The 13914-nt window shown below is 39.1% G+C and overlaps 1 protein-coding gene across 1 annotated transcript; it reads right to left on the bottom strand.

The window, feature by feature from the left end:
* Positions 1 to 1710: 1710 nt before the first annotated feature.
* lmx1a (LIM homeobox transcription factor 1, alpha) lies at positions 1711 to 11734 on the bottom strand. Its single transcript, XM_044044598.1, has 8 exons — positions 11511 to 11734; positions 10808 to 10989; positions 5181 to 5401; positions 4296 to 4474; positions 3644 to 3721; positions 3258 to 3336; positions 2771 to 2953; positions 1711 to 2320 (listed from the first exon to the last, which is right to left on the bottom strand). The coding sequence occupies exons 2-8, from the start codon at positions 10984 to 10986 to the stop codon at positions 2178 to 2180; spliced, it is 1062 nt and encodes a 353-aa protein (XP_043900533.1). The 5' UTR covers positions 10987 to 10989; positions 11511 to 11734; the 3' UTR covers positions 1711 to 2177.
* Between the last annotated feature and the right edge of the window lie 2180 nt (positions 11735 to 13914).

Genomic DNA, 13914 nt, shown 5'->3' with positions numbered 1-13914 from the left:
AACTGTTTGGCTACCATCAGAATAATAATGAGGTTATTGCTACCTGCTGTGACCGTATGATCACGGTTTGATTATTTTTCACATCCCACCCAGTGCTGCTGGCAGCCACGCATAACGTTTGTGCCAACACTGCACAGACTCATGCACAAGAGGGGAAAAGACCCTGCAGGTGACCACGTTGGCTTCCTTCTTTGATATTTAAGTCTGGCTTTTCTCCCTTGAGCTGCCTCTGAAGGTACAAGGAAATGCATTATGATACAACAACAAAGAGTGTTGTTCCACCTTACACATGAGCAGGCACACGTACTGTACTCATGCCAGCAAAGCAGATACAGATGCAGATACAAAGGCAGACTTACACATGCACAGTATACCCTGCTGCACACTTCTGTAGTTCTGGTTGGCGGTAGCATACCATGGTGACAGACAGTTAGATTGTTCCTGACCATTGACTTGCACTCTTTGCTCTTCAAGGTCTGATTTCATAGTGGGAAATATGAGACGGGTCCAAGAAAGGGTTCATGACTAGGGCAAAGAGGCACTCCATACTGTGGGTCTTCATATCTCTGTGTCACCCTGGACATTCTCCCCTGACACAGCTTTCAGCTCCTCCGTTGTCTTGAACCTCCTCCCTGGGTTTTCTCAACTTCTCTCCACAGGATTGGTGCATTCCAGCTGGGCCCGGCACCTGGGTGGTCGCCCTCCCCACCTCCTGCCCACTTTGACTGGAGGAAGGAAAAGGCAGAAAAATGCAGCAAGGGCCTTTGACCGCAAGGAGCACAATGTGAGCGTTGATGCTGGCGGCGTGGATGTGATGCTCACCTGCCACTGACCCATACTGCTGTCATAGCCCAGCATTTCACAATCTGATGATCCACCCAACAGCCAAGGAGAAGATGCTTCACTGACCTGTCAGCCAGATGGGATTGATAAGCGCTGAGGATGGACTGACCTGGCGCTAACCCTCAGCATTTCATTTCATTTCATTCTGAATATTTACTGTATCATAATACCATTTATTGACCATTGTTGATTCATTCAAGATGAACAGCATACACACATTGTGAGAATAAATACAAATACATATCCAAACAGTTATTTACATTAACAGATGTAGTTATAATCTTATAATCTAACATTTAAACTTAATGAGAGAGGTCCGACAGTGTAATCCATATACACAGAAGACTTGAAAGAGTCTGTATTGTACAGTGAGATTGCAAACATAGAGGGAAGAAGAGTTAGTATGCTTCTATGAACATGAACATGGTTACAGTGTATCCACCATTCAGTAGTCTGATATCCACAGAATGGGTCACGATCTGTCCACAATGTGAATTCCTGTCTGGAGTCTTACAGTTTCCTGTTTTTACCTGCCCACACAAAATATTTTCACCGCTTCCCGGATATCGTGTTTGTGTTGCGTCCCAGACAACTTGGAAGTCGAGATTTTTCCAACAGACATTTCCAATTTCTGATGCCAAATGTAAACAAACAAAATCAACAAAAAATAACATGGATATGTTTGTTTTTTTTTTCATTGTGACAGATAGTGATTAGACAATTCAATGATTAGCTGCCTCCCTGTGCACATAAACAAAGCAAATATGATTATTATTAGTAGTATTACTATTATTATTAATATTGTTATTATTATTATTATTATTATTATTATTAATAATAATAACTATAATCTTATTTTGACAGCAATTTACATAGATCAGGTTTTACTATCTGATTTGAATTGAATATAAACATTCTGCATGTTGCCTTTTAGTGTTATGTTTTATGATGTGTGACATCAGAGAGCAGCTTCCCCCGTGCGATGGGGTAAATAATTTTGCTCTGACTTCACAGAAAAGAATGACGACTTTTTCTTGTGCTCAGTTTGTACTTATTCTCGTTGAAGTTTGACAAATCTCGACTTCTGATTTGTCTTGAACACAGCATTAATCTGTCTTTTTTGTCAGTCCATTTATGCATGTTTCATAGAGTTTCTATGTCAATGTTGTTGAATATTTTATGATTTGTGTGCATCTACACATTGATTATAAGCCTTGACACTTGCCATACTTGGAGATAATTTTACACCCAATTCTCCTTTTCCAAAGAGACAAACGATGATACCAGACAGTGATGTAGAGTGAGTCGGACCAATTCTCACCGAGTCGTCACTCTCAGGAGGTGAAGTAAGAGTCCTGCATGGAGTAGAGACAGTCAATAGGAGTAAGTAGAGAGGAGCCACTTAGTGGGAGGCAGTCGCTGTCAAGCATCTGACAAAGTGGGTCCTTGTCGATGTCACTGTACAGGCTCTTAAAGCCTAAAAAGAGAGACAAGATCATTGCTCAGTTAATAACTACTATATAACCTGATCATCAATTATATTGAAAAAGTGTTTAAAGTATTTGGAACAATTGAAAATCTGAAATATCATCCTAGAAATTAATAATTTAATTAAGATATTGTACCTGATAATATAATTTAATATAGCCATCCATCCATTATCTACCGCTTTATTCTCCACAAGAGAATAATATAATACAATATAATATAATATAATATAATATAATATAATATAATATAATATAATATAATATAATATAATATAATATAATATGATATGATATAATATAATACAATATAATATAATATGGGCAAAAAGAACATACAGTGTGATTGTTTACAGCAATCCCACTAATTATTGAGGCTCAGCTCAATATCGTAAACATTCCCGACAACTCCACATTGTGAAATGACAGCAGCACTTTACCATAGGGGTGCATGTGATCCCCTGGCATCTGAGGTGGGGTCAAGCCCTGCCTGAAGGGGTCCATGTCATAGTCCTGTGGCTCCAGAGTGGTGAGCCCCACCTGCTGCTGCTGCTGCTGCTGAATGTGGTGAAACGAAGAGCCCAGATGCTCCATCTCTGAGGGTAATCCACCACGAGAGGGCGCTGTAGGGCACAGAAAATTGGTGAGCTTTTGTGTTATATGATACAAACTTATTTGCCATATTGCTGTGAATGTAACTTGTGTACACATATACTGGTGAACACTTAAAAGCACACACATAATGTTCTGTCTTTGTAAGATTGATTTTGTCACATTGGTTTGTTCCTGTCTAAAATACGTTTTTTCCACTATAAAAAGCGACTGAGAAGAGGAAGGGGCACAACTGGTGTAACCTTTTCTTAATGAATGCTGAAAAGACCATTAATAACTTAAACAAGCAGTTATTACACCATTTTCCAGCAGTACCTGAATGATGGTGCTCGTGCCGTTCCTGAGTCTGCTGCTGCTCCTGTTGCTGCTGCTGTCTCCTGGCCAGTTTCTTCATCTATAGAGACATGCACAACCACAGGTTAGAGCCATTCCCTGTCACTGCACAGTGAGTTCAGTATCAACAGTGTGGTAAAGGACATTTTTCAGTGGAGCAGGGAAACCACACATGAGCCCACTTTGTGAGGAAATTTGGCTTTTTAATCTACAGCAATCACACAGTGAGATGTCATCAGTTTCCTGTATGTAGAGATAACCAGGCTGATTTTTACCCTGGCATACAAACACAGTGCAGAAAGAGGCCTTTTATTAGTAAAGCATATGACTGTGCGCGTATGTGTGTGTGTGTGTGTGTGCTCTATTACTTTGGCTCTTTGGTTCTGGAACCAGACTTGCACAACCCGGACACTCAGGCCGGTCTCTGCTGCCAAGGTCTCCCTTATCTTGGATTAAAATTCAGGGGGAAGGACAACAAAAAAGAAGGAGGATTTAAAAAAAAGAAAGAAAGAAAGAAAGAAAGAGCAGGTCAGTTGAAGGTTAAAAAAATGTTGCTTCATCCTTCTGCCTCAAACAAGGAGGAACATTCATGAAATGTCTTGTATAGAAAAATCACACCTTCTAAATGTCTCTACATTTACATTTTTTAAATTTATTTTCAAGGTCAAGTCGGCTTTGTGAGAACACGATATCTGTGACACTCTATTCATTATGATTTTCATCTTAAATTTCAGTTCTTTCAGAAAGGCTTTTCTGACCACACTGTTAGTAGAGTGATATTAATTACTGTAGCTGTTGTTGTAATGAAATTTTAGAAAATAAATTTAAAACATTCCTCTCAAAAACAATTAGGGACCATTACTGTACACTATCTCTTCTGTGTAACAATAATTGCTGGGGCCAGTTTAAATTCAACACTCATTAAAATGACAATATTTTACTTGGAGTAACACCACAGATCTTAAGGTTTGGAAACATAACGTAGAATATGTCCTAGTAAACACAGAGTAAACACTCTACCTTTCTGCAAGGCTTGGATGAGACCTCAAAGGAAGCTTTAAAGGTCCGTCTTTGTTGAGTGGTCAAAATAGTGCGAGGTCTTTTTGGACGTTTGATTTCCAGTTCTTCTGATTTAATCTGTTTGCCTGTCCCTTCACTGGATTCCTCCTCCTCTTCTTCCTCATCATCATCACTTTTACCTGGTGGGTAGACATTAGTGCATTTATTAGTCAGTTTTTCCTACAGTTTTTAACTACATTTACTTAAATTTCCAAAGATCTGCTTAAATTTGTATTGGTAATTTATGTAATTTATGATTTATCAAGGGTAACCTTGAACAACTTATGTTCTTTTTCATTTATACTCTGCATTGATACTATGAAGAAATATAATAAAGACACAAATAAATAAATAACACACACAACACAATAAATGAGGTGAAGTGCACAGTAGTATAGTAGAGTTTTATTTTGATTCAACTTGTCCTGATAGAACATCTTCATAAGTAGATGATGTGAAAACCCACAATGTCCATCGTCATAAATACTGAAAACAATGTCGCTGTGTGTGTTTTTCCATGATTAAGTTACAGGACTAACACATTGAACATCAGTGAGTCATTGTAGCACAGATAAGAAGCTGAGGTACCTCCATTTTTCTATATCACTCTTATTGTTTGCATGTTAAAATACTTACTTATCCATGTTGTCCCCTGTGGGACATATGGGTGCATGCATGTCAACCACAAGAGAACAATTCTCTGCCATTTTATATTTTTTTAATTGTTAAATAATCCAACAGCAAGGTCAAAAACAACTCTTACCCCACAAATGACCCAATCATTGGTTGTGCACTAATGTACAAAAGCACATGCACAAACATTCAAAGTGCCCACAAAGATTGTACCTGTGTCAGAGGAGGTCGGGCTGGCCAGACATCGGTGATAGTCTTCTCTAGCACACAGAAGCCGTCCCTCCCTGAGGATGCAGTGTTCTCCAGTCTGCAGGCGGCAGGAACAAACGCTGCAGGTGAAGCAGCGCAGGTGGAAAACAGTGGCTCCTGCACGCATCACCAGCTCTGTGGGGAAGACGGCCTCCGCACAGCCCCCACAACGCACCGCAAACAGACTGGAGGGAGGAGGGATGGGGAGAACAACAGAGGAAATGTAGAGAAACAGTTAGTGAGAGTCCAGTAAACAGCAGAGAGTGGTGCTTTTGTGAAGCTGGCTAGAGTAAACACTTCAGTAACCATCACACACTCAGTAAGACGGAGCTCTGAGAGATAAAACAATGCTTAGTTGACTTGAGGAATGTTGCTGAGTCGAGCTGTCACTCAAAACAACTTGCAAACCTGATTCTCCCCTCTCCTCCTCCTCCTCCTCTTCCTCCTCCTCCTCCTGGTCGGGCCACTCAGACACATACCCTAAGCATGGTGGGTGTGCATCTGAGCGCCTGGCAACCAGCACTGGTGGGCTTAACCTCAGAGACTGTTGCCGTGGCTCCGGCTGCCATGTCCGAGGCTGTGCTCCTGGGGAGGCAGGAGAAAAGCTCTCGGCAGGCCATGGCTCCAGGCAGAGGGGGGGAATCAGATCTCCCGGTGGGAGAGGCTGAGCTGCCGGTCCCAGGAATTATCCGTGGAATTATCCTTAAGTCTGCTTAACCAGAGGAGCACAAAGACTGAGACAGCCCCCAAGCAGCAGGACCATTGTCCGCTGGCTGGCACCTCGGCATTTTTCGTCTGTCATGCAGGATGATGCGTCATCATTCTGGAGCTGGCATTTGTCTCCAGACCTGACTGGGTCACCAGAGCAGTCAGCACAGAGGCATGAGAAAGTGACAGCCTTTTTTCCTCCATTGTTTTGTTTTCACATAAAAATAAAGGATTTGAAGGTGGTAAGTGTGAGTTGAAAATGATCCATGATTTGCAGTTTTCTATTCAGAGCAAACCCCTTATCAACAAGGTGATGTTGGCCAATTAAACGTTCCCTGTGTAACATTTAGGAGGGTTCACTGGCAGCAGTTAAATATTCTTCACATAAGTTAGTGTATAATTGCTTTGAAAATGTACTTTACGCCAAAACGTTTCTACTGCAACCCAAACAAACCAGCCAAAGGTGACCATCTGCAGTCTCACCATTGAATGTCACTAATTCCTACACACTGGACCTAAGATCTATATAACAATTACAGTGTGTACACCATTCAGACATGATGAAATGCTGCCATAATGACAAAAACTGTATCCAAGGTACAGTATATATTCCTACGGCTACTTAATCATTGTTGTCCGTGTGAATATTAGCCTCAATTCTTAGACAGTTATAATTTTCAGGAAAGTGTCAGTGGTTAAAGTTTCCTTAGTTCTTGCTCATTTTAACACTCAGACTACACATCAAGCAAACACCTAGTCTGAGACATCCCTGTCAAACGTTCTGGAGCGACAACATCCTAAAGCCAAACATTTCTGGGACCTCTTACTGTTGCTGTGGGGTCGCTAGGGAAATGGCGGAGCCCATTCCCAGAAGCTCAGGAGGGTCAGTCTGGCTGCTTGACCCATCTCTGTCTTCTGCCCCACGGCCTCAATGGTATGCACTTTAATATGGTCAACATACCGTCTGTGGTATGTGCATTCCTGTGGCATCAGAAGAGGCAATAAGACACATAGAGCAAAGCACCAGAGTTGCTTTAATGTCTAAACATGATGCTAATGCTGGATGTCAGTGAAGAAGCAACTCAGGGCATTAATGTTGTGTGTCCTTCACGTTTCCAGAATTGCTTTTCCATTATACATCTAGTCCAGTTTGTCTTATTATCCCGCAGCACTCTTAAGCCTTAATGCAAAGGTAAGAGTACCTCAAATACCTAAGGAGCAGCTCAAGGTGTTTAATATTTCAAAGTTTCCGCTGACATGACTGGCCCAGACGCCCTGCGAGGAGAGCGGGAACACTCAGTCACGCTGGATTGAAGACATGGCAATTAGTGACAAGATCATTACAGCAATAATAAGTCAGCAAAATCCCGTGCCCCTGCTCAGACACTCAGACACACACACACACACACACACACACACAGTCTCTCCCGGGGAATCGGCTATCTTAACTTAATGTTGACCTTTCGCAGTCAGGCGAACAGACTGCTGGTCTGCCGGAAAGCAGAGAGACAGATCCTGTTTCTGGATCGGGTTCACCTGGATCCATTGCTGAACCCACGCACCAACAGAGTCTGTGTATCAGATACAGATCTGAAGGTCAAATGCACCGCCAGTCACATCGCTGATCTGACGACCAATCTGCTGTCCACTGCGCCAGTCCACCCAACCGTTCCCAATCTAACCAACCTATAATTCACTAAGTTACAGTACAGTCTGCCTGTGCTACGACAGGTCAGGCAAACAGATTATATAAACCATGTTTGCATTATACAGTGTGTACAACACAATTCATTAACATTTACTCTGGTTTCTCAATGACGGGTCACAAATAGACAATAGAAAGCATTTAAAGACACCAATTTGAAGACACTAATTACTGTTTTACTGCGGTGTTTGCCAAATTTCACAATATAAATCATGTCTAGAAAAGATTCAATGCATAACATTTGTGACTTTTTCTGTAATTTCTGTCATTTCTGTAACTCCTTGTATTATTTTAAGTAGGTAAACCTGATCTTACCCTGAGATCTTTATGCGTTATTTATAACATATACATATTAATCTTACTCAAAGGCTGGAAAAAAAGGTGTCATTTTTTCGACCAAAAATAGAATTCCTGTGACCCATCTGTGTGTCCCAAACCCAGTTTCTGGGAATGACTGATTTAGAAAATGCTCATTATTACCTCTGAGATGTGTCCCATTAATACTGTGTATTTAATGTGATTATGTTTTGGGTATTTTTGAGATGTAAATAATAAGATCAGATATGTTAGATATGTGAGATAATCAGAGCTGTATTCACAGGGCTTTTAACCTGAAGTCAGAAGAAGTAATTTGAAAATAGATAAATCTGCCACAGGACAGTGTGATGTATTCACACCAAATATTTCCTTATATTTAAAGTTTAGACTATGGCACAATACATAGTGCTTTTTAAACTTTTGCCAAAAAACAATATCAACTTGTAATAGTCAGTTCATGTAACAAATAAAATGTATTACTGTGTAAAAAAAAAATAGAAAGGAAATATACAGACAGACAAGTTTGCCGTAATCACATTACAGACTCATCACATCTGGGCTGAACAGATTATAAGGCAAGAAAACACCTTCATGGTGCAACAGATTGAGATTTGTTTGTAAATTTAAACTTCTTTATGTTATTTATATAATAATTCATAATAATAAAAAATATAATTATTATAATTTTAGTCATAATTGTAGACAGAGTAGCTGCTTAAGTGTTGCAGGGTGCCATAAACCCAGACAGGGAGGCTGGAGGCCCAGAGGTGGAGCTTTGGCAACAGACCTCCTGCTAATTGGTCAGTTCAGATATCTCATGGTTGGCTGGGCATCGTCCCATCGCTCGACACCGGGGCTGCTGTGAGTAGAGCTTTCCAGATGCCACGGCACATACTGCCAGCGCTCATGGAGCGCACGGTCCCGCAGAATAAGTTTGTGCAATCCTCACCGTCCCTGTTGTAGGGGCTGCAGCAGACCGCCTGATTATGGTTCAAATCTCCTCTGCCCTGCTTTTCTCTTTGTGCTTTGGCCAAGTGCTTTTTATCTCAACTGATCATTCTAGAAATACTTTGAATTGTGTGGTCTTTCAAACATCCTCCCACTGAGAGGCTTGTAAAATAGCTTGATCTTCATGTTTGCATGTCCGACACCAATGCCAATACCACATTCTACCATCCAATACAGTTATTTTGTGCAAAATATTGTTTGTCTCCTCTACCTTGTATTTATCCAAAATTTATCTAAAGAAGTTCACAAAGCTCTTACTCAGATGAACCTTGTCTGTCTTACAGTGAACCATTTATGAGATATTTGGGATGTTTTAGATCTTATAGTGTTTCTTTTCAGTGTTTTCGACACTGACACTGAACATAAAATGCACTTGCTAATGCACATGGGAGCATGATGGTGGGGTGGGGGTTTTTTTTGGACAAGAGTGCACCATTACTACATCATGTCTTGTTTCCCTGCAGGTCTGGCAGAACCTGCATCACCAAATTGTTCAGAAATAATGGAAGCTGCTGCCTTTGAGCTTGTACAATTTTCATCTTGGCTCATGTTTAGGTGAGAGCTTGTTTTTGGAAGAAGAATGAGGGTATTAGGTGATACGAGGGAGCCGGGCAGTGGGTGATGCTGGGAGTTTTGGGGTGTGGGGTGTGGGGGAGCTACCTCTTCTACGAGACCATATGTTGTCCCCAGGTTGCAGTTGCCACGCCAGCAGGTCTTGAAATTTTAACACATTTTGACAATGTGTCAGTTGAGCTCTACCCCTGGTTGTGTGCTGTATGTGTATGAAGGTGTGACCATGTGTGTGTGTGTGTGTGTGTGTGTGTGTGTGTGTACAGTATGCAGTGGTGTTTTCACATTCCAGCTCCCTCGCCACCTCTTCCTCCTACAGTCACCTTGTACTTAGCACTCTGTGCCAAGTTCCCTACAAAGAAATAAACGTACACCACATATGCACTTATACACAACTAATTATTACACTAGTGAATATATGACCTATTATTATCATTATATGACCCACTAATGGTATCATATCCATTTTCCTAACACAAATAGACTCATCTTTAAGTAGCTACAGTATACTTACCAACTCGACAACTCTCTCTCTCTCTCTTTTTCTATCTATCTCTCTCTCTCACACACACTCACACTCACATTCTCAGTCAAGGTCAGACATGGACAAAGGTTCTGTTATTGCTTACAGTCAACTTTTGTTCAGTAGGCCAACAAGGAAAATAGAATAGAAGAAAAAATATATATATATATATATATATATATATATATATATATATATATATATACACATATACATACACATACATATATACATATATACACACACAGATTATAATAACCAGTTTTAAAATAAAAAATATAATATCTAAGGTCCCAAACAAGTTTCCTATATAATAGACCATGCATTATATTATTCCATACAGGAAGAATATATAATTGGACCAAATCCATATCTCTATGCTCTATAAGGCAATAACACGAGAGCTCATTGTTGTGATAATGTTACAAAAAAGAAGAACATTTAAATTTTCTTGCAGTTAGGAACTTGCTATTTTTTAGCATATTTTAAAAATAATAAAAAAAAAATTTCTACCCACAAAATCCCATGCCATTATTTGATGCTGCTTCTGTCTTTTCTGCAACAAAATTTGATTTGTAATAATAATAAGTTGACACTCGCTGCAGAGTGACATGTCTGCAACGTCCCTTTAAATTACAACGCATTTGAAAAATGGCCTAAAACGCACACACGTGTGCGTGTTTGTCTCCTGTTGTCAGCAGAGAAGCCGCAGGGAACCGAACAGCAGAACACAGTCGGACATGATGTTAAGTTACTCACTCAGCATAGTCTCGCCTGCAGTAAAGTTTGCGGTCCCGCAGAAAGCAGGAGTTCTTGAGCGCGTCTCCGCACGCTGCGCAGCGCACACACTCCTCGTGCCACAGACTGTCAGTGACTCTGAGCAGGAATCTGTCTGTGATGAGCCGCTGGCACCCGACACACACTGTCCTCTCAGCCATTACCTGCACAGACGACACGGTGTTACACTTACACATCTTTTAATAACATTATTTTTCTGTCAAGCACTTTGTAAACATTTCTCATTTAAACAAAAAAAAAGCTTTAACTTCTCCGGCACTGTATTTTGTTTTATTATTTTATTATTCTGAGAAGCGCCTTGTCAAATTGTTTTGATGTGTTTTATTTAGATAAAGTTATTAGTATTGTTGTCATAATTACACTCTGGTAATGTAAAGTTATGGAATGGATCATCATCAAAAAAAGTTGCTTTTTAAAAGGTTAGAAAATATGTAACAGGTTCAATTTTATTTTCTATAAAGCACATGTTTTGACCATGAGGACAAATTGCTAAAATTCTAATAATTAACTTCACAATATATATATTTAAATTTGAGTCTTACAAAACTGAACGTGCATGGACATAATCATGTCATGAAAACGTAACGAGTTCATACAGAAACATATTCCTGGAAGAAACAGGACAAAGTTGATTGAGATGGAAAAACACAAAGTTAACTCTTACCTGTGAAGTGAGTCTGCTGACGGTTTAAACGTGCCTGATGAACTCGCTGTTCCTCTCAGAGCATCTCAAAGTCCTGCTGCAACTTTGCTGCTGCTGCTGCTGCTGCTCGCACTCTCACAGAGGAGCGCATCAGAGTAAGAGTCACAGCAGTTAGTCCACGAATATTGACTGTTAAGGCAATTTATCAATTATCTTATTAGGAATGAACGGGAATGAGGGAGAGAGAGAGAGAGAGAGAGAGACGTCGCCCATGTGCAGGTGCAGGTTACCTCACTCTCCACCCCCCACACACCCCCTCTCTCTCTCTCTCTCTCTCGCTCTCCCTCTCTCTCTTTCATGAATGCCAGAGTTACCAGAGAAGCTCATGAAAGGATTTCTCTCTCTCTCTCTCTCCCTCTCTCTTCATTACAAACCAATAACAGTGTTCAGGAAGTGAAGTGCAGGTGAAAAGGTCAAACCTTCAGAATTTTGAGAGATCTATAAAAAAAAAATAAGATAGGTAAGTATAGGATAAGAATAAAGACATATATAATTGGACCAAATCCATATATCTATGTTCTATGAGGCTATAAGTTCCATGACAATAAAATGAAAGCTCCTTGGTGTGATAATGTTACAAAAAAGATAGAAATATACATCATTTTAGTGCAGTTAGGAACTTATTCTTAGCCTCTTTTGAATTAAATACATATATTGAAATGTTGTTTTTATACAAGCTAAAGCTTCACAATAGAAAGATAGTATATTATAATAACCAGTTATACACTTAAAAATATAAAACCTAATGACACAAGACAATTTTCCCATATAATGGACCATGCAGGAAAATTATATAATTGGACCAAATCCATATCTGCATAAGTTCCGTGACAATAAAATGAAAGCTCCTTGGTGTGATAATGTTCCAAAAAGAAAATAAATGTAAGAATTTAAATTTAATTAAAAAAAACAACAACAAAAAAAACAAAAAACAAACATACATATCGACTGTTGGCCTTTTGTTTACAAGCTAACACTTCACAACGGACGGACGGATAGATAGATAGATAGATAGATAGATAGATAGATAGATAGATAGATAGATAGATAGATAGATAGATAGATAGATAGATAGATAGATAGATAGATAGATAGATAGATAGATAGATAGATAGATAGATAGATAGATAGATAGATAGATAGATAGATAGATAGATAGATAGATAGATAGATAGATAGATAGATAGATAGATAGATAGATAGATAGATAGATAGATAGATAGATAGATAGATAGATAGATAGATAGATAGATAGATAGATAGATAGATAGATAGATAGATAGATAGATAGATAGATAGATAGATAGATAGATAGATAGATAGATAGATAGATAGATAGATAGATAGATAGATAGATAGATAGATAGATAGATAGATAGATAGATAGATAGATAGATAGATATAGATAGATAGATAGATAGATAGATAGATAGATAGATAGATAGATAGATAGATAGATAGATAGATAGATAGATAGATAGATAGATAGATAGATAGATAGATAGATAGATAGATAGATAGATAGATAGATAGATAGATAGATAGATAGATAGATAGATAGATAGATAGATAGATAGATAGATAGATAGATAGATAGATAGATAGATAGATAGATAGATAGATAGATAGATAGATAGATAGATAGATAGATAGATAGATAGATAGATAGATAGATAGATAGATTTTTCCTTGTGTGTACCTTTGTTTTGCTTCCGGTCCTGTCTTCCCTGATTATCTGAATATGTTTCACCTGTGTCTTGTTTGTCACACCTGTGTGTGATTGTCTCAGCGCTCTCTTGGGTCTGTGTTGGTTCATTTGTTAGTTTAAGTCACATTTCAGTCCTGTGTGTTGCTCTTTTTTGAAGTGTATGAAGTCCAACTCAGTACCTTTATTGTGGTTTAGGATTAGGCACTAACTGGTTAGGGTTAACGTTAGGGATAACACTTTTTAGGATGTCCAAATGAATACAAGTCAGTGTAGCGTCATAAAAAGAACTGTGTGTGTTACAGGTGTTATTGATGTTGTGGGGACATAAATCTGTTAACACACAAGTCCTCATAATGTATATTATTACATTTTAAGGTGAAGACATAGTTAGGAGCAGGTCAAGATTATGCCAGTAGTAGTTATGCTTAAGGTTTCTTCAGGAATAAATGTCAGTCAATGTAATGTCCTCTGAAGTATGGAAATCAGACTGTGTGTGTGTACGTTTGTGTCCTCAGTGTCCTTTTTGTATTCCATGGGTGCCCTCTAGTGGCACAATTATGAAAATATGAAAAAGGACAGTTGTCAGGTCCAAAAGGACAGGCAGCTCACAGGAAATAAAATAATGTATAAGTAGGCCAATGCAGATTCATACACAAG

Source organism: Solea senegalensis, linkage group LG14, assembly GCF_019176455.1.
Source record: "Solea senegalensis isolate Sse05_10M linkage group LG14, IFAPA_SoseM_1, whole genome shotgun sequence".
Lineage (NCBI taxonomy): Eukaryota > Metazoa > Chordata > Actinopteri > Pleuronectiformes > Soleidae > Solea > Solea senegalensis.
This window is presented reverse-complemented; position numbering and strand designations above follow the sequence as displayed.

Bases quoted from the DNA above. Each gene is read 5' to 3' on its own strand.
- lmx1a (XM_044044598.1), bottom strand. From the start codon at position 10,986: ATGGCTGAGAGGACAGTGTGTGTCGGGTGCCAGCGGCTCATCACAGAC. The intron at 5,402-10,807 runs GTGAGTAACTTA...TCCTCCCTCCAG, and splicing joins TGCAGGCGAGACTATGCTGA to TCTGTTTGCGGTGCGTTGTG. The intron at 3,337-3,643 runs GTAATAGAGCAC...ATGTCTCTATAG, and splicing joins TCCAGAACCAAAGAGCCAAA to ATGAAGAAACTGGCCAGGAG.